Below are 24,200 nucleotides of genomic sequence, written 5' to 3' on the forward strand. Positions count from 1 at the left end.
GTTGACACTTAATATTCCCCTTCGGATTAACTGTTTACCCTACTTCACGTTGCCAATACTCTTTTTCCCTTGAGGATGTTTGTTCAGCATAGGTGTTCCTTTTGTCTTTCTGTGTGTGTGTGTGTGTGTGTGTGTGTGTGTGTGTGTGTGTGTGTGTGTGTGTGGCTGAGGCCCTCAGAAGTCTTTTTGCCAGAACTCATTTCTCCCGGGGGCTCCTGCACGCTTGGCGGGAGGAAAGGCCAGTCACACCCCCGCGTCCCAGGGAGGGTGGATGGGGGACGCAGCAGCCTCGGAAGGAAGGCAGCCGGGCAGGGACGGATCGCGCGCGCCCGCCCGCCCCTCCTGGACAACCTCGCTACAAAAGGAACCCCCCATCCCCCATTTTAAAATCATCACTGAAACATCAAATTTATTCTGACTCCGGTCTGAACACTCCCAGGCTTGGGGAGGACAGTACTGGCTTTCCCGTCCCACTGCCCCGTCGGTCAGGCAGTGACTGCCCTGGGCTCACGTGTGGAGAGAACCCGGTTTTGAAGTCTGGCCCAGCAGACGCCGCGCTATTTGCACCAGTCTCTTCGCCGACTCCACACCTCCCTCCAGTGTGACCACAGCTGCCCTCTCTCCCCTCCGAGGCTTCTGTTTCCACACCACACCCTTTGCTCACAAGTCAGCAATTCAGTGGCAGCTCACCAGACTGACAGGCACTACAGGGGTCTGGTTTTGTTCAAGTGAAAGGGGATTTTTTTGTGAAAGAGGATTTTTTTTGTTGTGATTACCACTGTAATTGGGGAGGGTTACTTTTAAATTTTTGTAGCCTTCATACAATGAAAGTTGGGGAACACTTGTGACACTGTCACTGCCACATGTCATCCGTTTCCCCTTTTTAAAGGGCTTAGTTTGCTGGGCAACCTACCAGGGTGTAATTGGGGATGGAATAAGGCAGTCGGTGAAATTCTGCCCTCAGCTGTTAAGTGGTCTTGAGCTAACGTCTTTAACATATTTGGGTGACTTCAGAGAGAAGTCTGAAGTTAACTGGCCCCAAGCTGAGCAGCAGTAAGCATGGGGGTGGGGGGTGGGCTCAGGATGCGCTGAGCAGGCAGTCTGGTTCTGGCACAGGAGGGGAGCCCTGGCCCTGCTTGACCACACCCTTGAGCCCAGTGGACTGAGGGAAGTTAGCCAGTGTGGGGATCACACCTCCAAGTCCCACCCAACGCCTTGGTGACCCCTCCACCAGCAAGCAATGCGCTGTCCACATGTTTACACATCACACCTAATCTAGTGCGAGAAAGGCCAAATAATATCAAGTGCATCATCCACCCCATCCGATGTCATAATTTCTCATGGTTGTGGCATTAACCCAGCCAGCCCTCCCCACTCCCCACGCCAAGCACTTCCACTTCTCATGGTGCAAGCTCCTGTTTCCTTCACTCACTCACATTTGTGCTGTTAATGGCGTATCTCACATTTGCCGAAAGGATAACCTGAACAGTTAAAAAAAATTTCTCATCAGATTAAACTCACTGTGATTTTTATCTCAAAGGTCACCTCTAGGGTAAGATGATGGTTAAGATGCACCCCAAATTCAGAAATGTCAAAAACAATTTTCCTGAGAAAATATGAAAGGTTTACACACATCAGTTCTTTATTGAAGAGGCAGTCCAGACCTACTTATACAAGCCAGACCCATTTATATACAAAAAAGGGTAGGATGACAACAGATAATGCCCTGTCACCTTTTCAAATATTTACTGAAAATAATAATTATATTAAACTTTAAGGTCACAGGGTAGGAAATCTTAGTAGTTGCCACTGAACTACTTTAAGAGTATTCCCTGCACAAAATTATGCAAAATCTACCATTTAATTCCTGCTAATCATCATATCCATAAACATTTAGAAAAATATGGCAAGAGTGCTGAGCAACAAAAATGGTAGACATTTGTGATTTTTAAAAAACTTTTATGGAAGTGTAATATACATGCAGGAAAATACACATATCTTAAGTGCACACAACACTCAAGATACTCAGCACCCAGACTTAGGAACCAATTACCAGCACCAGGTAAACACACCTTACCAGCCTTGTCCAAGGCTAGCTGCTGTCCGGGTTTCTATCTGCATGGGCAAGTTCTGCCTGTTCTCACGCTGAGCGGCTGTCACCTGTGCTTGCGCCTGGTCACCCTCCTCACTCTACAGTGCCGTGTGCAGGAAAACACAGCTCTTACATGCAAAGCTCTATTGCCTGGGCGTCTTCTATCGTTTCGCGGTTTTATGCCACGAAAAGTCTCAGGCGTGTCCTTTGGTGGACATGTCCGTGCACAGGGGACACACCCACACGTGTCTGCTAGTTTTGGGTTAGAGGGGTGCACACACAGGTGTGGCCCAAAGTGCCCGCTCTCCGCACGGGCCTATCAGCGGGCAGCACCAGTGTCGGCCAGCTCGTCATCTCCCTGCCAAAGCTCCATGCTACATTCTTTCTGCTTTTCATTTTCACCATTTCAGAGGGTGGGCAATAGTGACATGTGGTGTTTTAAATCTGCCATTTCCCAGATTACTAACAAAATTAACGTACCTTCTCAAATGTTTATTGGCCATCTGGATAGTCTCTCTTGTGAGATGGCTGTCCAAGTCCTTTGCCCATTTTCTATTTTTTTCTTGTTGATCTGTAGGTGTTTAGTTTGGATCAGGGGTCAGCAGCTACGGCCTGCTGGCCAAACCCAGTCTGGGAATAGTCTTACTGGGACACAGACATGCTCATCTGTTTTGCCTTACGGCGTTCACGCTGCAATGGCCAGGCTGAGCTTCCTGTGAAGGGAAACAGGCCCCTCACCAAAAACCGCTCTTTGCCAACCGCTCTTCCACATTCAGTTCTGCTGTCATGTGCATGAACTCAAGTACCTTCTCCCCTCTGTGGTCTGCCTGTTCACTTTCTCAACGGTGTCTTTTTTGAGAAATAGAAGTTCTTAAACATAATATATTCAAAGTAACTAGTTTTACAATTTAGTGCCTTTGGGATCTTAAGAAACCTTTGCTTCCCGCGTGGTTATATAGTGCAGGTTTTCTCGTTACAGCTTCCTTATTTTACACTCCATACTTAGAACTGCACTCCACCTCAGATGATTTCTCTATTTTCTATTAAATTACGAATTTAATTGACGAAGCACTTATTGGAAAGAACATCCTTTCCCACGTTACGTTATCACCTTCACCAGAAGTCAAGTGACTGTATGCTTGGGTGTTTCTGGAAGCAACATTCCGCTTCACTGGCCAGCTTAACTTGGCGCCAACACCAACCGCGCTGCCCCAATCACTACGGCTGTAACAGCTCTTGGCACCTGCCACTCTAACCTCTAGTCTGTCTTCTCTAAAACACAGCTTTGATTATTATTGGCCTTTTGAATTCACATATGAGTTTGTTTAAAAAAACTTGCTAAGATTTTAAGATTGCATTGAATATGAATTAATCTAAGGAAAACCGACACCTTTTTAAGACTGTCCTGGAATCTATGGACAGGGTATCTCCCTCTCACTGCTCTGTAACTTTTTTGTTTTGGATAGAATTCTTGAAAATATAGTGTTAGGCAACTTGTCACTCTAGGCACTTAAGGATTTCTGATTCTACTGTAAGTGGTATTGCTTTAAAACTTTTCATTTTCTGCGTTTGTTGCTGGTATATTAAAAAACCAACTTTTGCATAATGACCTTCTAGGCAGCGATCCTGCTAAATTTACTCAGTCCTAATTACCTGTATATTCCTACATACAAAATCATGTCATCTGCAAGTAAGTTTGACTTCTTTCTAATCCTTAAGCCTTTTCCTTCTTTTTCTTCCCTAACTTTCCTGGCTAGGTCCCTCTGCACAACACTGAACACAACCAGTGGCAGTGGGTACCCTGCTCTGGTTTTTCGATCTTAGGAGAAAACTTTTAGTAGTTCACTATTTAATATGCTGTTTGTTGTAGTTTAAGACACTCTTTATCCAATAAAGGAAGTTCCTTTCCACCCACACAAAATGATGTTGAGTTTACCATGAGTTCCCTGGATACTAGGTTACTTTCCTTCAATGTGATATATTACAGTGATTGGGTTTTTTAAATTATTAAAACACCCTCACATTCCTGGAGTAAGACCCATTTGATCACTGTTCTATCTTTTTTCCAGACCCCATGTCTGTTTCAGTAGCCCAGGACTGGGTCAGGAGACCACTATAAATGAGTTACTGCTGTCCAGAATGACGTTATCAGGATTGTTTTAGATTATACTCAGTATTTGCTGTGTGTCACGTGAAGACATAACTAAACTCTTCCAAGTACATAATGAGTGGAGAAAGGACACTGAGTTATCAACCAAAAATACCTGCTGGAAACTTGTATTAATTTGTTCCAAAATACTGGGGATAAGAGACAGTGGACAAAATAATGACACCATATTCGTAACAAATAAAAACATAAAATTTCTGAATCGCGTAACAGTCGCACACTCAAACCTATGGGGTAAAAAACAAGTGGCAGCAGAGCTGGCCTGTCTCACCAGCCTCACGTGAGCAGCACCGCGGTCCTTCACGGAACAGACCAGATTCCAAATGATCTATGCATAGGTTATGAAAACAGTATTTTTAAGTCACTTTTTTTTTTGCTCAAATGCAGTTGGAAACTTTACAAAAGTCACTGGCCCCTCTACTGATGAAGCACTCATTAAAAGCCCATTTGAAAATATCTCTAAAGAATAGAAAATTATGTATTCAGCCATTTTGTACCTATCAAACATGTCACCAACAATACATCCTATGTTAGCACATTTTGCCACCTTCATGCTCACACAGGAATCCTGCCTTTTCACAAACTGTATCAAATCCAAACTTGCAGAGAATTGCATAGAATTAGTTAATCACACTTATGAAACATGAGACAGTCATATACATATTCAACGCTACTGTCCTCATTATCAACTCCAGACGATTTTTAAAATTCATTCTGCAAAGAAGGTTCATTCAGAGCTGATCGCTTCTGATATCTTCCCTATAAGCATCTGATTTTATACCAGAAATATGGCTTTTAGTATAGCAATTTCCAAGACAATGTTTCCCACATTCACTCAGACAGATTTCGCTGTAGTACAAGTCCCTGATACGTAGACACAATTGGAATCCAAAATAAATATTAAATATTTATAGAGTTTCACTCTTGTATAAATGATCTAGCATCCAGTGAGTTGTAGGGTCTTGCTGAAGGCTTTGCTTCTTGATGCATTTTTAGGGATTCTTCTCAGTGAAAACTCAGATTAAAATAAATCTAATGCCTAAATGCTCTTCCTCCTCCAGAAACATGAACTCAGCAGTGGTATCTGACTCCCATCTGGGTTTCCCACATTCATTATGTGCAGAGGGTTTTCTAAAATGAGATCTGACTTCAGAGGAGACTTCCCACATCAAGTACATTCATATTTGCTCTCTTGTGAATTCTCTGATGGCTGTTGAAGGCTGATCTGTGGTGGAATTTTTTCCCACATTCATTACATTCATAGGGCTTCTCTCCTGAATGAGTTCTGTAATGCACAGTGAGGTATGACTTCTGAGAAAAGACCTTCCCACATTCGTTACATTCATAGGGCTTCTCTCCTGAATGGCTTCTATAGTGCACGGTGAGGTTTGACATCCGAGAGAAGACTTTCCCACACTTGCTACATTCATAGGGCTTCTCTCCTGAATGAATTCGATGATGGATGGTGAGGTAAGATTTCTGAGAGAAGAACTTGCCGCACTCGTAACACTCGTAGGGCTTCTCTCCTGTGTGCACCCTCTGATGTCTAAAGAGGGATGAATTATGGGAGAAGGTTTTCCCACACTCGTTACATCCATAGGGCTTCTCTTCGGAATGACTTCTGTAGTGTGCAGTATAGTACGTCAACTCAGAGAACAACTTTCCACAGATGTTACATTCGTAGGATTTCTCCCCTCTGGGAAGTGACTGGTGTCCGCTGAAGGCTGAATTTTCAAGGAAGGTTTTCCCACATTCACTACATTCGTAGGGTTTCTCTCCTAAATGAGCTGGGTGATGGTCAGTGAGATATGAGAACCGAGAGAACTTTCCACATTCACTGCATTCGTGGGGCTTCTCATCTGTGTGTACTTTCCGATGTCGAATGAAGGCTGAGTTTAAATTGAAGGTTTTGCCACATTCGTGACACTCATAGGGCTTCTCCTCTAAGTGGCTTCTGTAATGTATAGTGAGGTATGACACCCGCGAGAAGAATTTCCCACATTCGCTGCACTGATAGGGCTTCTCTCCCGTGTGTGTTCTCTGATGTGTAATGAGCGTAGACTTTCGGTAGTAGGATTTCCCACATTCATTACATTTATAAAGTTTCTCCCCTGTGTGCGTCCTCTGATGGTCACTGAGGGCTGACTTGCGGGAGAAGGACTTCCCACATTCGGTACATGGGTAGGGGCGCTCTCCTGAATGGTTCCTCTGGTGTAAGGTGAGATGTGTCTTCTGGCAGAAGGTTTTCCCACATTCGTTACATTCGTAGGGCTTCTCTCCCGAGTGTGTCCTCAGGTGCTGAGTGAGATGTAACTTCTGACAGAAGGTTTTCCCGCACTCGTTGCATTTATAGGGCTTCTCCTCTAGGTGTGACCTCCGATGTACAGTGAGGGTTCCTTTTTGGCTGAAGGATTTCCCACATACATTACACTCATAAGGTTTCTCTCCTGTGTGAGCCCTCTGGTGTATAATGAATTTTGACTTTTTACAGAAAGATTTTCCACATTCACTGCATTCAAAGGGCTTCAAGTCCATCTGAGACCTCTGGTATACATTAAAATTTGACATCTGGATGAAGTCTGATCCAGAATCATTCCACGCATAGGGCTTCTCCCCCACATAGGCTCTCTTATGAGTCATGAACACAGCTTCACTGTCTAAGGCTTCTGTGCATTTGTTATATTCAAAGGGTTTCTCCAAAATATTAATTTTCTGAATACTTTCTTCATTTTGAGAATAGGCTTCCCCATTTTGATGAAATTCATAGAGCTTCTCTCCATGATATGTCTTCCCACATTCACTACACTCATCAGGTTTCTTCCTTGCATAGCTTCCATCACTAATAATTAATTCTGAAGCAGATTCTAAAGTCTTTCCACATGAGACACAATTAAGAGATATTGTACTTGAAGGAACAAAGCTTGTTCCCATGTTACAGGTTTTATCAAATGTATCCTCTCTTTCTTCACACAGGGCTCTGCCACTGATATCAACAGCCTGCACAGGACATTCGTCTCCATTTTCTTGGCTTCCTTCTATCAGGTCATCAACTTTCCAGACTTCTTCTGAAAAAGAATAAAATGAAACCAGCCTTGTGAATCTGAGCACACCAGTTACAGAACAGGAGTGGTACTCAAGGGCCCAGTCTGGGCTTGACTCTGGCTTTAGGGCTAATCTCCACAAACATTTGTAATTACGAGCGTATAGTCCTCTCTCCTTGATTTGTCATACGAGGCAGACAGACAGGCACCTGGGGGTGGAGGAGGAATGTGGAAGGGATGAGTGTGGACTTAGCAGTAGAAGAAGGGAGAGTAAATTCACACTGAACACAAGTAGCTTTGTTACTTTACAGGTATGTTCAAAACTTTTATAGAAAAGGTGAAATACACCGAAGAAATCATGAGCAGAGGACAAAGTCTCCAACAAGTGCTAGATCCAGGTAGAAACAGGAGGACCCAGAGCCAGCAGGGCTGGTGGGAGGATGAGCACCACCACTGGACGTACATTCAAAGGAAATATTCAAGTATGGATGATGTTTGGGAGAAAAAGATCACAACTGACATTAAACCATCAGATATCACTTCATACGAAGATTAGCACGGTAACATTCTAACCTAGACCTTTCCAAAATCTCTGCCTTCCTATTCTGCACATAAATCCAAAGAACCATTCTAAACACTCCGGCTTCTTCATGTTTAGAGACAGTTCCACAACCAGGGCTCCAACTCCCCAGCCCTGAATCACAGGGACCTGGAAGGAGAGACCCAGGCACACGTCTGAAAGAAATGTAAGGCAGACCAATGTCTCCAGTAAGATCAGCTCCCTGAAGGGGTCTGTGGTCTTAGCGCCAACTAACGTCCCTGCACAACAGAGAACAGCGGTTACGAGCACTAGAACCCCAACTCCAACGCATCACAGGCTGGCAGACCTTGACAAGTTACTTAACTATGACACAGTTTCATGCACCTGAAATGCAGACAACAGTTCCTTAAACAGAGGGCTGGGAGAACGCTGCATTCATTAGTACATGCTAACCACTCAGAACAGTGACACGAAACAAATACAAATACTTGTGAAGTTTTGCCATGAATTTTCTTTCAATTTACTGACTTAAATTCACCAAAACCAGCCACGTTCCTGGTATGACACTGCAACCTAATTCTGAATACAAATAAGAGTTCCCATAATCCCAGGTTTCATTTGGTGTAAAACCTTCAACATCAGATTCCTACAGTAGCTCCTATGATATTAACTTCTATTTCTATGTATCTTACAAAGTTGGGGATCCTCTGCACTACTTATAGTTACTCTCATCCACGTTCAGCGCAACACTGACAGCTCTGTGCTCAGAAATCTACAACATCCCTGCACCAAAACCCCCAAATGTCAATAGGGAAAAAACAGAAAAGTTACCATTTACCAGTAAGGTTTTTCATTACCTAGATTCACAATATATATTCAAACTGCCATTGCATTCCTGTTCCAAACACACCTGCTGCTCCAGGAAGCCTAGGCTCTGCCCTGCGCATTCCCGACCCCAAGTCTGCACACACTCCTGTTCACTCAGTCTGACTTCCCACGTTGGCTGTGCTCAAAACCTATCTACGTTTCAGGGGAAGCCTTAAAATATTTATCAAACCTCTTCCCAGCTTTCTGAAGGTCTTCTTTCCTTAAATTTTAAACTACCTTTAACACAAAGTTATATAACATGTATCTGAATACGAATAAGCTTAGGGAGAGGGCCAGGCTGGGATCTGAGGGCCTAGAGGTGGGAAGTGAACCCGGGGCGGAACACAAGCCAGAGGCATCCCACGGCAGGGAAGGAAAGAGGATGAAGACAGAAAGAATGACCAGGAAAGTCTCCAGTTAACTTTTCTGTCAGATTTTTGACTGTCTGAAAACAAAGGAATCCTGCGATAAGAGGGAGAAGGTAAGTTAGGGACAGCATGAGACAAAGGGAAGGCATCTTTAGTCCTGGTAACCATGGAGAATCCCTTAAAATGTAAGCCAGCGTAAGGCCAGAAAGGGAGCGTGCATGTGCGTGCTGGAGCGGGAGCGCTACCGGGGCCCTGGGAGTGCGATCTGGGGCATCTGAGGTCACTCCCAAGGATGGAGCAACCACTTACAGAACGTCACGTGCCACTGCCTCACCTGGGTGGGCCGGCCGTGGGAGTTCACCGGCCACTGTCCAAGGCTCTTCTCCCTGCTCCAACTTGACGATCACGTTGGGTTTGGTGCTGTCGTACCCTATGAAAGAGAAAGTGCCGAGCTTGGACCAGCTGCTCAGCTCCAGGCCTTGGAGGAGAAGGTGCTGCTTCAGAAGCCACACAATAAAGCACTGATTTTGCACTTCAGCAAAATGAGAACCTTTCAGTGCAGAAGCAGACACACATCCTCTACCTGGTGCCCAAAAGGAATTAAAAGGTCTTATCACTGATTTCTTCAAGCATAAAACCATTAAATTGGAAGCCCCCTCACCCTCACCCCCAGCAGCGGCCCCGAAAGCAGCTCCGCTCACCCACGGAGACCAGGTGGCTGTAGTTCTCCAGCATCACGTCCCGGTAGGTTGTCTTCTCATCGGAGTCCAGCTGCTGCCACTCCTCCTGGGTAAAGTCCACGGCCACGTCCTTGAATGACACTGGTCCCTACAATGGCACCGCGGTTGGAAACGGGGGACATGAAGGAGACTCGTGGGACAAGAGCTCACCCAGCTCCCTGTAAAGTTAACTATGAGCACTGAAAACCACCATTTTTTTTTTTTAACAGATCATGGGAGGAAAACAAACCATATTGGAAAGACACTGCCTTTGGGTTCTTTAACATGTCCCCTCAAATCCCAAACCACTCAGAAACTCTTGAACAAAAGAGAGTTCCAGTTTTGCGACTGAAGTCTCTTGAGTTCTGGGGACGTTAAGATAATGAAACACCATTCCTGCTCTCAAACAGCTCGCAGCCTGATAAGGATGCTGGGTCAGTGAACACATGCATTTTACTCCTTGTGGTCTCCTTTGGCGCCTCTGCCGGTGGGCCCTCCTCCCCGACCTCCTCCCGCTGGCACACCGCAGGGCTCAGTCCATCCTGGGTCAGCCCTGTCGCCCTCTGACCTCCTGCTCTGCTCTGACAGCTGGCGGTCTGCAGCTATCTGCACGGCTAAGTTTCCTACTTCCTTCAAGTGTTATCTCAGACATCGTATCTCACACATCTCATCCTTGAAGCAATGAAAATTTGGTGCCTGAATGAATGCTTGAGGTACTGTCAGAGTGACGTATACAAGATGCAGGGCAGGCTAACAAGAGAGAAGCAAACTATTTTAATTCTATGTTGGCAGGCCTAGTGGGTACCCCAGGAGTAAGGGGGACAGGAGATGATGTGGTATGAAAAGTCCCCATGACAAAAACTGAAGCAGTATCGACACGAAAGAGGTTGGCACAGGGCAGAGACCAAGAAGGCACTTTCTTAAGGACAATTTTTTGATAAAGAAGAGTTGGTTCTAATTTGAGAGAGAAAATGAACATACACAGTCTCCTGACTCAAAGACAAGACAAAAATCAAAAAAGCCTAACTGAAAGAAATATGAAAGCAGAGTATATTCTCACAAGAGCGATGGAACACAGAAGTTACCAATCGCAGGAACTTCTTTGAGGAAAATTCTTGATTTATGGACTAGAGCAGATGAGAAACCAGGACCATGGAACACAAGCCATTCAGGGGCAGATGCTGGGGCGCAGCATAAATGAACAGCAGACTCGCCTCCAGGCCTATCAGGAGGGCCGCGGGCTCCCGCGGCAGGAGAGTGACTGGCTGACAGAGAAATCAACCACAGACCAACCAAGAAGCCCGAGCGGTTTCCTGTTCTCAGTACACAGAGCGGCCAATGTACGGTGACTCTGGCCATGGGCACCGTGGCCAGAGACGGAGCAGAGTGCAACACACTGCAGAGCCCACAATCAAGGTGAACACATTTACTGTCCAAACAGAAAACTGCTGTCTGGGACAAATGATCAACCAGGTGGGATCCCAGGAGCGGCGGTGCAACCCAAGACTGTCTCAGGCAAATCTGGACAAAGAGTCAACTCTCTGCATGCTGGACATGGATGTTTTTCCTAAAACAGCTCTCAGAAAACTGCTCTTACTATAAAGCAATCTAAGCAACTGAACCTTGTCCATCAACTCACCACTGGTTCAAAACGCAGTGGTGCCCACAGGTTCTGCACATCAGAGGTCACAGTTGACGAGCCAGAAGGCAGCCCACGGAATGGGAGGAAACATTTGCAAATTATATATTTGATAAGGGATCAGTTTCTAGAATGTATAGAGAACTCCCAAAACTTAACAACAAAAATATGATTTTAAAAAGGGAGAGCAAAATAAATAATTAAGTAAATTAGTAAAAGATGGGCAAAGCACTTCAATAGACATTTCTCCAAAGAAGTTTTACAAATGACCAATAAGCATATTAAAAATATGCTGAACATCAATAATTAGGGAAATAAAAATCAAAACTATAATGAGACACCACCTCATATCAATTAGAATGGCTACTATCAAAAAACCCCAGAAAATTACATGTTTTGGAGAAATTGGAACCCTTGTGCACTGTCAGTGGGAACATAAAATGGTACTGCTGTTACGGAAAACAGCATGGTGGTTCCTCAAAAAAATGAAAACCAGAACATATGATCTAGCAATATCACTTCTGGGTCTATACTCCCCTCAAAATGAAAGCAAGGACTTGAAGAGGTATCTTCACACCCATGTTCATAGCAGAATTATTCACAGCAGCTAAAATGTGGAAATAACCCAAAGGATGAATGGTTAAGCAAAACGTGATATATATACACAAAGGAATACGATTCAGCCTTAAAATGTAGTAAATTCTGACACAAGCTACCACACTGATGAACTTCAAGGACATTATACTGAGTCAAACAAGCCAGTCACAAAAGGACAAATACTGTACGATTCCACTTAGATGAGGTACTTAGAGGAATCAAAACCACAGAGACAGAAAGTAACACGGTGATTGCCAGGAGCTGGGTAGATGCGGGAGTGGGGAGTTCATGTTAACAGGGGCAGAGTTTCAGTTTTGAAAGATGAGATGTTCTCCGGAGAGCGATGCTGGTGATGACTGCAGAACAATATGAATGTTCTTGATACCACTGCACTGTACACTGAAAAACGGTTAAGATACTAAAGTTTACATTACATATACTTTACCACAATAAAAAAAAAGTGGAAGAAAAAAAATGCAGTGACGTCTAATTCCATATCCCGACCCACTCACTTTCAGAGCTCTGCTGTCGCCCCCACAAAGGAGAGGGGATGAAATGGGCTCGCTGGCTGCGTTCGCTCACAGTAGCTATTAGTAACTATTCCCTCAAAAAGTGAAATTTAAAAAAATCAAGAATCGTCAGCTGATTGAGGAAAACAACATAAATAAAAAATAAGCATCAAGATGAACAACTCAACAACGACCGAACCGAATTCACACAAGAAACAACTTACATTTTTTTCTACTGATTTATATTTTTAAATAAATTAAGCAGGATATTGTTTCCATAAAATGAGACTATCCTGCTATAAAAAGCCACTGGAGAAAATTTAGAAATTAAAGACTGGATTGTTGAATTTTTTAAAAATCCTCAAGCAAGAAGCCTGAATAACAAATGAGACACAGAATACATAACTTAGGAAATCTCTCTGAAAACAAGAAATTGAAATGATGAAACAAAATTTGAGGTATTCAAGCCAGATCCAACAGCTTCAACACCTTCCAAAAGAGACTATAGAGGGTAAAAAAAAGAACAAAAAATCATCAAAGGCAGAACCAAAAATGATTCCTGAGCTGGAGAATCATCAAACAAACAAACAAACAAAACAAGTATAATCAAAAAGGGCAAAGAATACTGGGGGAGGAGGGAAATAGTGAGATCCAGAAATTTCCTGATAAAATATCAAATTTAAAAATTAGGGGGAAATTCCTAATAAGTTATGGAGAAAAAAAAATACACTAGTTACCCTGGCAACTGATATTTCACTTCTCAACTGAGAGAAAACAATGGAGAACTGCCCACAACATTCAAAGACAAAAGGATTCCGAACCTAGAAGCACACACCAAGCCAAACTATCATTTAAGCCTAAGGACACTGTGAAGGTATTTTCAGAAAAGCAAAACAATTTATATCAAAGAAAACAGTCTCCCTACAACACTCAGTGACATACTCCACTGAAACCCAGAGCTCCAACAGCAGTGAGCATGGGGTGAACACGGGGATGGGGAAACCTCACTGAGAGACCAGTAAAAAGGGTTCTCGGTTGTTGGAAGGAGCAGCTGTTGGCACTGCAAACATTTAACTCGTATTGTGGAAGAGAAATGCTCAGCAAACATGTCCCATTTCCCTCCTGTTTATGAAGGGCTTGCACCCACTGGTACAGCCACATCTTGGCAGGCCCCACAGGTGAGATTCCCCGAGAGCCTAGGATTATCCACAGGCAAACCAAATGAGCCTTCAGATCACCTACAGGAACTAACGTCCTTCTGGGTTTAGTCAGGCCAGGAGGCAAGAAGAGGCGGGGGTTAGAAGACTCATCAGTCCAACAAATAAAATAAATTACATTCCATATGTGTATGCACGACTGGGACATTGTGCTGTACACCGGAGACTGACACATTGTAACTGACTGTACTTCAACTTAAAAAGAATTACATTCCGCACAGACATCGTTTATATACCTATACTGTTTATATACCTACATTGTTTCTATACCTACACTGTTTATATACATAAAATATTAGCAAACAAAATCCAATACCAGATTGAAAAGAAAATACGTAACAGCCAAATGGGACTTATTTTAAGCATACTGACTGGTTTAATACTTGGAAATCTATTAGTACAATGTGCTGTTATAATACAGCTAAGAAAAAAAAATCTTAAATTTCCAAAGACGTTGAAAAGATCGCTTTCCAACAATATTCAAATGAATACGTGATTTAAAAAAAAACTCAAAGAAAATACGAACTGATGAATACTTTACTAACATGAATATATGTATGTACACGCATTTTAGTGTGATATATACACACAAGCACAAGTATACACTTTAAATTTATATACACACGCACATACTTATGCTTCAGTCATCTTAGTTCCAAAGTCAAAATTTAACAGGACAACAACAGACACATTCCCACTAAGATTAGAACCAAGGCAAAATGCTCATTATCTCCAATTAGAGGGAACAGTTAAAGGCCTAATAATAAGAAAAAGTAAAACTATTTCTATTCCCAGATGACATACTACACCTAGAAAACTCAGAGAATCAACAGTGGAACCCAATCAACAAAAAGAACTCTTGTTAGGTAACAGAATATATAGTAAACATACATAAAAGCAACAGCTCTCATTATATAAAGCAATAAGAAGGTATAACGCAAGTGTACACACAGTTTACAATAGCAACAGAAAAGAGAGCTCTTAATGAGAAGTGTACAAAACCTATACTAGAAAAAATGTTAAAACACTCCTGAGAGACAGAGAAGTAGACCTGAATGAACGGAATGGCTCTCCTTGCTCTTGGACGGACAGGTCGGCTTAGTATCACAAACATGTCAGTCACTGTGAACTACGTTATAAACATGTGATGGCAACAAAAATAGGGAAAAGCTTTTTCCTGGAACTAGACAAGTTGACACTAAAGTTCAGATGAAGGGGGAAAAATAATCAAGAACAGCTAGGAAAATCTCCAAAAAAGAAGCTATGAAGTGGGCCTACCACCACCAGATTTAAAATACAACCCCTATGGTAAACCAGTTTGGTCCAGGAGGCACCAATGGAAACAGCAGCGGGAGAGCACAAGGTCTAGAAACAGGCTTTATGGTTATACATCATGATGATATGTGATTGAAAAATTGTAATATTAGCAGAACTGATTTTTAATAAATGGTATTACAGGAATTGATAACCATTTAGATGTGGATAACACTGCATCCATATCTTACAGCATAAAAGAATAAACTCCAACTGGATCAATGATCTAAATGTGAAACATGAACCACACGGGAAAAACAAGGGTGAGTTTCTCCGTAATGTTCATGTGGGGAAAGGCTTTCTAACTGTGACTCAAAATAGAGACATCAGCACTTCTGCTTTCAGCCAAGATGAGCAAGGACTGGATTTACCCTCCCATCTGAAACAACACCAAAAAAACAGAATATACAAAGCTGTGGTTTTCAAGACACTCATCACCAGGCAATTAAGGACAGTAATCCAGGAGAGACAGGAAATAAACAAGATGAGCCCAAGCTGCTGCCCTGAGAGTTCCCAGCTGTGGAGAAGGGAAGGGAAACAGACAGAGCTGAAGAGAGTTGACAAGTCGGGGAAGGCAGGAAAGCACAACCCAGAAAGAAAATAATCAATCAACTGAAATGGGCCTAAAACTGACACAGATGTTACAACTGGGACATTTAATAAAGCATTGAAATGGTTAACTGTATTCCATATGGTCAAAAAAACTGAGCAGAGACAGAGAAGATACTTTAAAAAAAGACTCAAATTGAAATTCTACGGACAAAAACTACAATATCTTCCTGAGATGAAAACTACAGCGGACTAGATTAACAGCATCGCAGAAAAACAGACCAGTGAACAAGAAGCTATGGCAACACGATACACAAAATTAAACACACAGAGAAACAAGAATGAAAAGAAAATCAAGGACACCGGTGAGTTGGGGAACAATTTAAAGCAACAAAACAAATATACATATATATATATATGCACACACATACACACATATATATACACACATACACACATATATATATACACATACACATATATAAATAAAACAGAAACCACTGAAAGAAGGAATGGGGGAGAGAGGGGAAATACTTGGAAGAAATCATGGTCAAAACTGTCCCGAACTTGATGAAAACCATAAACACACAGATCCAAGAAGTTCAGTGATGCCCTGAGCACAAAAACATAAAGATACAGGTATGTCTCAGAGACATTACAGGTTGGGTTCCAGACCACCAGAATAAAGCAAGCATCGTAATAAAGCGAGTTACATGAATGCTTTGGTTTCCCAGGGCATATAAAAGTTATGTTTACACTATCCTACAGTCTATTGACTGTGCAATAGCATTATGTCTAATAAAAAAGTAGGTACCTTAATTAAAAACTACTTTACTGCTTAAAAAAAATGCCAAGACAACTGCAATAGTAACATCAAAGATCACCAAGCACAGATCACCACAACAAATGCAGTAATAATTAAACAGTTTGAAATACTATGAGAATTACCAAAATGTAACACAGAGACACAAAGGGAGGAAAGCTGCTGGGAAAATGGAGCCAACAGGCTTGCTTAACGCAGGGTTGCCAGAGCCTTCCAGTTTGTAAAAAATGCTTTATCTGTGAAGAGCAATAAAGTGAGGTGTCCCTTGACATATCGCAATCAAATGGCTAAAATCAACTGATAAAGAGAAATGTTTAAAAGCAGCAAAGGGGGGGAAAAATGTTATCTACAGAGGAACAAAGATGAGAATGACATCAGACTTCTCTTGGAAACAATGTAAGCCAGAAGCCAGTGGAGGAAGACATTTAAAGTACTGGAGAAAAAACAAAATCCAGCAATGATCCCTTTAAAAGTGAAAGCAACATAAAGACATTTTCAGATATACAAGAGCTGAAAAAATTCAATATCAACTAAAAGAAATGTTAAAGAAAGTCCTTTGGGCAGAAGGAAAGTGACAGCAGATAAAAATGAGGATCCATACAAAGGAATGAAGGTACCAGAAATGGTTAACTATGTACTTTCTCTCAGTACTTATATCTCTTTAAAAGATAACTGTTTAATTAAAAATAACAACTTACATAACAGAGGAGAACAAATCTGACTCCATATTGGATCTGTTCCTTTAGTTTTTAACCACTGTGCCCTGTTTTCTAGGCTTAGTCTGCACCTTTTATAAAACAATGTTGCCTTTAGCGTGAAATATCCAGGAGAGCCTGTTCTTGGGGCTCTGACCTTTAAGGATGTTTGCACTTCTGCACTTAAGCAGAGATGGCAAGTTGAAAAATAGAGAATAACCTGTTTTGTTGGAGGTTTACAGGGACACCATGGCCTGACTAACATGGACGGCTGCAAGAATAAAGAATTCCTACAGCATGAAGTTTGCAACAATGAACCACACCCCCTCCCCTATTTTTTTTTTTTTTTTTTTAAATAAAAAGAGCCTGTATTCTGACTGGAGCATGATGGTTCTCCAAGACATTAGTCTGCCATCCTCTTGGTCTGCCGGCTTTCCAAATAAAGTTGCTACTCCTTGCCCGAACACCTCATCTCCCAATTTATTTGGCTGTCGTGCAGTGAGAAGAACGAGTTTGGACTCAGTAACACTTATAGCAGGATTGGTACCACATGCAAAAATTACATGCAACAGTAGTGTAAATACCAAAATAGAGAAACAACAGCAGCTTCCTAGGCTCTAAGTGAAATAGTGTATTACTTGAAGATAAACTATGATAAATTATATACTATAAACCCTACCCTAAAGCACCCACTAATATAACAAACGTTACAGCTAACAATTCAACAAAGGATATAAAACGGAATCATAAAACAAAGTCAATCAAAAGGGAGGAAGACAAAGAAGATGGAGCAGATGAGAAAGACGGACCACAGACTACAACCTAACCGGTAATAACAATAATCACATTATATGTAAGTGGTCTGAACACCCCCATTCACAGGCAAAAATTCTCAAACTGGATTAAAAAACAAGACCCAACTATATGCTGTCTGCAAGCAATGTACTTTACATACAAAGATGTAAATAGGTTAAACATAAAAGGACAGAATAAGATACAGCACGCCAACACTACTCCAAGTTGGAGTGACTACAAATATCAGAGATTCCATTTCACAGCACAGAATATTACCAGGATAAAGAAGGCCACTGCACAGTGACAAAGTGGTTAATTAATCAAGAGGACATAACAATCTTCAGCACTTAGGTATCCTTCAATAAAATACATGAAGCAAAAACTGACAGAATTTCAAGGAGAAACAGACAAATCACAATTGCACAATTGCAGGATGCAACTTGTCAGTACCCTCACAACTGACAGGACAAGCAGGCGGAAGGTTAGCAAGGACACAGGATACAGCCCCGCACTACCAACTAGAGCTGACTGGCATTTACAGAACGTGCCACCTGATGGAGCAGAACCAGGCACCCTTCTTACCTGCACACAGAACTTCTCCAAGGGAGACACTATTTTGGGCCATAGATTTTAAGAGAGTCATTATTCATGCAGTGTTCCTCCCCCAAATTCACAATCTAAATCCCATCATGAAGAAATACCAGGGAAACCTAAATTCAGAGAATTTTACAAAATAATTGGCCTGTATTCTTCAATCATCATAACGGCATTGAGAAATTATTCCACACTAAACAGACTTAAAAAGCATGCAACTAAATGTGATTCATATTTCTGGACTGGGTCCATCATGAGAAATAAAAAATTGCTATAAAGGAAATGACTGGGAAAATTGGCAAAACTGGAAGGTAAACTATAGATTAATGTATTATATCAACAAAAAATTTCCTGAATTCACCAACTATGCTAAGCATATGTAGGAAAATATTCTTGATCTTTTGAGGTACAACTGAAATGTTACAGGGCGAGGGGGCATACCATATACCTACTCTCAAACGGTTCAGAAAAAAAAAGTTAGTTAAAATGATGGCAATGCAATCGACACAATCCAAGACTCATCAACCAACGGCAACATATGGACTCTATCTATATTCTCATTGAAAAGGAAAAACTGAAAAACATTTAGAAAACAGAAACTTGGAACATTGATATTATACACTAAGAAGGAATGGTTTGTGGGTTATCATCACCCACTTTTTATAAGACTATCATTTAAAGCTACATACAGAAATATAAATAAATTTCTTTAAAAGCCAAGAAAAGGGAGATGCCGTGAGTTTGTAAGTAACAGATGTCAGAGGCAGGTGAGTGGCCACCTAGGTAACGGCTGGAAAACGTCCACTAGATTGACCACAGTTAGGTCACTGCTCATCTTTACCAACAGATCCAGGAGTGGTAAGGACAAAACCAAGACCCCAAGAGCTGGAATGGGAAGTGAGGACATCTTTACTGGAGAATATCTGTCTGTCTTGTTCACTGTGCAAACCAAACACTAACAGAAATACCTGGAGAATGAGCAGACCATTCCTTAATTTAGGTTTTATTCTGGACTCAAGAGTCAAATGTAAATGCCTCTATTTGGATCACAGTATTTTGGAGCCTGGGAAAAAAACTACCCGCACCAAGTCCTCCTTGGGCAGCAGGTCCTCGGTTTAGATAAGCAGCGAGTACAAGCCACAGACTGCAGTGATTTAACAGTTGTAATGGCAGAGCTATCCACAATTGCACCAAATTCAACAAACACATGTTTTTCAAGTCCTAGGAAGTCTTTAAGAACCACAAGTAATAAAAAAGGTTTCTTCTTACAGTCAACACACATCACGTAAGGGACGGTACTTTCCTTTTTCTGGAAATGTCCAGAACATCAGCCACATCTGCAGCTCAGCCCCGGGAGCCCTGAACTACGATACTACCTACACACTTGAACTCTACAAAGTCTAGGTGCCAACGTGACTGTGTAACAACCATATTTTACATGATGATGTCTTTTATCAATGTCCATCTTCCCATTTTAAAGTATGGACCCTAATAAAAACTCTAAAATGCATTACAAAACAAAGTGGGGGAATATATACACAGACAGGAAAACTCACCTGGGACTCATTCATTTTCTGCTGCTCTCAGAAAAGCGTAGACTGTTAACGGTGGACCTAGAGGAAGGGAAGGAAGTAATTGAAGCCGTGAGTCATCTGGCAGCAACCTCCTGCATCAGAACCACCAAAGAAAGCTCAATAAAATGATACCCTATGAATATTCAGAAGAGGCGAAAAGGGTGATAAGAGAGAAACACACCTGAACCCCGGTAACTCCAACATGATCAGGTTACTCCGATTAGTCAGTACAAACACTGACTCTTTTTCATATAGTTTGCCATCATTAAAATGAAGCACAAAAACAAAAAAGTATTTTCTATCTCTTTAAATTTCTTACAATCAAAGATTCCACAGGAAGGGAACATGTGAACTCTGAAAAGTGGAACATATGTGCATCAGGACACAGTATTGTTTTTAAATTACCTGACTCAACTTAGTTACTGCTACACTTAAAAATCTTTTATTAAGGAAACTATAATAGAGTGGGACAGAACACTGACCTGGGAGTTTGGGTCCTGTCAGCAATCCCACCTACACACCCGGTGACCTAGACACGTCACCTCCCTTCTCAGGCCCAATCTCTTCCTCTCTCAACCGAAGCAGCAGGACAGAAGCCTCGCAGACTTATCCTGCACTCCACTGAGTGATTCCGCAGGGCAGACCAGGGGAGGGTTCAGCACACACTCGGATTCGAGAACCAAGGTGCTAATTAATGCACCTTGAGACACACGCTCGCCATCTCGAGGTGGCGACAGGAGGGGTGTCGGGTGTGGAGGGAGGAGTGGACGCGGAATGTCCACAGACCAGCCGGCCGCCCCTACTCCCCCAGGACACTCAGAACTCACAAGTCCCAGTGGGCGCCCATCCAGGAGCAGCCTCCGCGATCCTGCAGCCCAGCCCCTCCACCTCCGGGACGCGGACAAACCCTCCCTGTCGCTCTCTCGTGTGCTCGGCCAAGGCTGGCTCCCCCAAGCCCCGCTCTCCGCGGGCCGCAGGGTCGAGAACTGCCTGGAGGCCCGCAGACGCACCAGCTACCCCGCCGGGACCCGCTGACTGGCCTCAGGCTTCCGAGGCTCCGGGCCGAAGGCTGCTTCTCCCGCTTGCTCGTCTCCCAGAATCTCTCCTCTCCGCTTCCCGAGGCCGCTGGTCCCGAGGAGCTGGCTCTGGGCCTACGGGACAAAATCCCTTCAGGCGAACGTCCCTCCCAGAGCCTCCCAGTCCTTCGCGCTGCAGACGGTCGGGCCCGGGTCCCGCCGCCCCTGCGCCGCCGCCCGTACGACCCCTCCGGCTCAGGCCGCAGGCTCCGGGGCTCGCGCTCAGAGGTCCCCGCTCGAGCCTCCGCACAGTCTGCGCCAGCTGGGTGTCGGCCAGCGTCCACCCCCGCAGGCCCCCGAACCCTTGCCTGCGGGAGGCCAAAGACTGAGAACGAGGACGAGAAGTGACCTGGGTACAGACAGGAAGCGGGAGCACCGCGGCGTCGGTGCGCGTGCGCGAACACGCAGACAGGGAGAGGTGCGCAAGCGCAGGGGGACGCCGGAAGTCCGCCTCCCCCGGTCCACCCTGGGGAGCCGGACAAGTACGAGGACTCTATTTCCCATAAGTCTCCGCGCCGTCAAGTTAGGGAACGTCTTAAATGTCTCCACCTCATCTGGCCGCGGAGAGGCGCTGAGCCGACCGGGACTCAATTTCACTTAATTTAAGGGAACGTCAGTAAAGTCTCGAAGCGTCTTGCCTGGCTGTGTCCTGGTGTCCTAGATGTTTGCTCATCTTTAGTGTTTAAGAGTAGAATCAGTGTCTACAGACAACTGTGTAAGGGGTTTTTCATGTTCGCTTGTGATCATAAGAGATATTTAATTAAAATATTAGTGAATAGAGCTTAGCAATATCATGATAGAGTATTAGCCTCCTATACCTTCCTCCCCACTTATAGTGAAAAAGAAACCTAGCTTTTCCAAACCACTTTTAATTCGTGGCACCTGTAGAAAAGTCAGTAAAATACAGAATTGAAAGGAGAAAATTATCCATGATTTTATCTACTGAAGAGGATGATATGTGTGGAAAAAAGAATCATGTGTTTCATTTCTTTATACAATGGAATATTACTCAGTCATAAAAAAGAATGAAATAATGCCATTTGCAGCAACATGGATGAGATCATCATTCTGAATGAAGTAGGTCAGAGAAAGACAAATATCATTCGATATCACTTATATGTGGAATCTAAAATATATATATGTATATACAAATCTATTTACAAAACAAAACAGACTCATTGACATAGAAATCAAACTATGGTTACCAAAGGGGAAAGAGCAGGAGAGAGATAAATTAGGAGTTTGGAATTAACAGATACACATTACTATGCATAAAACAGATAAAAAATAGGACCTATTGTATAGCACAGGGAACTATAATTCAATTTCTTGTACTAGCATATAATGGAGAAAAGTCTGAAAAAATACATATGTATGTATATGTATAACTGAATCACTTTGCTCATTGGGAAACTAATGTTGGAAATTACACTTCAATAAAAATAAAATTAAAATTTAATATAAATAAATAAATTTTAAAAATAAAATAAGATTGCACTTGACTGCCAAAAAAAGTTACTTAAGTAGGATAACTTCACCTGAAAAGGAATGAGATAAAAACATTAAAATAAAAACGTTCAATTCCCTTTTTGAAAATGATAGAATTGTGTGTTTCAATGGAAAACTAAGTAGTCTTTGGGGAACATCACTCTGCATTGGTTTGAGCTCTTTCTTTGTCTTTGAGCTTACTGTTCACCTCTTTGAAAGTTGTAGGTAACATGCAAATTCTGTCCACTTGTTTGGAAGTTCAGCTGAATCCCCAACCCTCCACCCAGGAGAAATCAAGTTTTGCCTTCATTTATTTACATATTAATCTTAATATATAATGTGTCTGTTTCTCAGATTCCTTCTTGAATCAAATAAAATACTTCGAATGTGCTCATTGTTTTATCTGTATGAGAGTCATGAGCTTACTTTTATGTTTTAACAGTTCGGGAGGTCTTCACAGAGATCCTGGATGGATTCACCTAACAGCACCAGGTAAACTTCGTGTCAAAAGGAGCACACTTCATTCCTCAAAAATTTTAAAGTAGAACTATCAGAGGATCCAGCAATTCCACTTCTGGGTATTTTTATTGAAGAAAACAAAAACACAATTCAAAAAGATATCTGCACCCCTGTGTTCAATGCAGCATTATTTTTGATAGCCAATAGACGGAAGCAACCTAAGTGTCCATCCCTAGATGGATGGATAAAGAAGATGGGGTGTGTATATCTACATCTATATCAACAGTGGACTATCAGCCATAAAACAGTTTTCTACATCAAAAATAATTCAGGATTATTTTTCAGAGTTAAGAAATATGGTTGGATAATCACAACCCTGTTAAACAATCTCTCATTTGACAGGAAACCGACAAACCAGGCTGGTAATGACCACACACGTCATGAATGTGAGAAGACGTTCGTCTTTATTATATTTCCCCCAAAGCTGCATTGCACTGTCTTCCATAATAATCTAAAATGACATACAAACATGTCGAGACAAGTTAAAAAATTACAACTGAGTTCCCACAATTCAATAATGAGGACTAAAGAATAAAAATTAATGTTTACAAGAATTGGAGGAGGAATTATTCACCTAGCTATAAGTAGAATGGCTATATTATACAAGCATAATAGATAAAAATACAAAAACCTCTCTTGAAAATTGTAAACAAAATTGTATTTACATATGTATAACTATAATACTCATCAGAAAACTTTGTAGGAACATGTTTTCAAACCGATGACTATTTCAAAATGATTTAAAATAAATACATAAATATAAAAGTAAATATAATACTTTGTGGACAATATTTTCAAAATAAGCCAGTGAAAACTATGGCACAATCCTATGGCTCTAATTTTATATTTCAAAGTATTTCCCTCCTATTCTGAGCCCCTACACTTCTCCTTCAAAGGAGTTCTAGGCCGGGGCAACCAAGTATATTAAAAAACACGGGACCTCCAACGTCTATTACGGGGGAGATTTGAATTAAATGATCTGAACATTGGGGTGTGCCTTAGGAAAGGATGGAACC

At 42.2% G+C, this 24,200-nt stretch overlaps 1 protein-coding gene across 7 annotated transcripts; it reads right to left on the reverse strand.

Moving 5' to 3' along the window:
• Positions 1-1,619: 1,619 nt before the first annotated feature.
• RBAK (RB associated KRAB zinc finger) lies at positions 1,620-21,580 on the reverse strand. Of its 7 annotated transcripts, XM_032460003.1 has the most exons (7): positions 21,527-21,580; positions 20,584-21,252; positions 20,283-20,455; positions 20,084-20,140; positions 9,778-9,904; positions 9,411-9,506; positions 1,620-7,324 (listed from the first exon to the last, which is right to left on the reverse strand). In XM_032460003.1, the coding sequence occupies exons 4-7, from the start codon at positions 20,096-20,098 to the stop codon at positions 5,409-5,411; spliced, it is 2,154 nt and encodes a 717-aa protein (XP_032315894.1). In that variant the 5' UTR covers positions 20,099-20,140; positions 20,283-20,455; positions 20,584-21,252; positions 21,527-21,580; the 3' UTR covers positions 1,620-5,408. The 7 variants fall into 7 exon arrangements, with proteins under 7 accessions (XP_032315894.1, XP_032315897.1, XP_032315893.1 ...); XM_032460006.1 differs by having other exon boundaries at positions 21,112-21,534; XM_032460002.1 differs by having other exon boundaries at positions 20,929-21,534.
• Between the last annotated feature and the right edge of the window lie 2,620 nt (positions 21,581-24,200).

This window comes from Camelus ferus, chromosome 18, assembly GCF_009834535.1.
Source record: "Camelus ferus isolate YT-003-E chromosome 18, BCGSAC_Cfer_1.0, whole genome shotgun sequence".
NCBI lineage: Eukaryota > Metazoa > Chordata > Mammalia > Artiodactyla > Camelidae > Camelus > Camelus ferus.

What these genes read in the sequence shown, in the direction of transcription:
- RBAK (XM_032460003.1), bottom strand. An exon ending in CAGCCACCTGGTCTCCGTGG is followed by an intron (nt 9,507 to 9,777) that starts GTGAGCGGAGCT and finishes TCTCTTTCATAG; the next exon opens with GGTACGACAGCACCAAACCC. An exon ending in CCCACGGCCGGCCCACCCAG is followed by an intron (nt 7,325 to 9,410) that starts GTGAGGCAGTGG and finishes ATTCTTTTTCAG; the next exon opens with AAGAAGTCTGGAAAGTTGAT.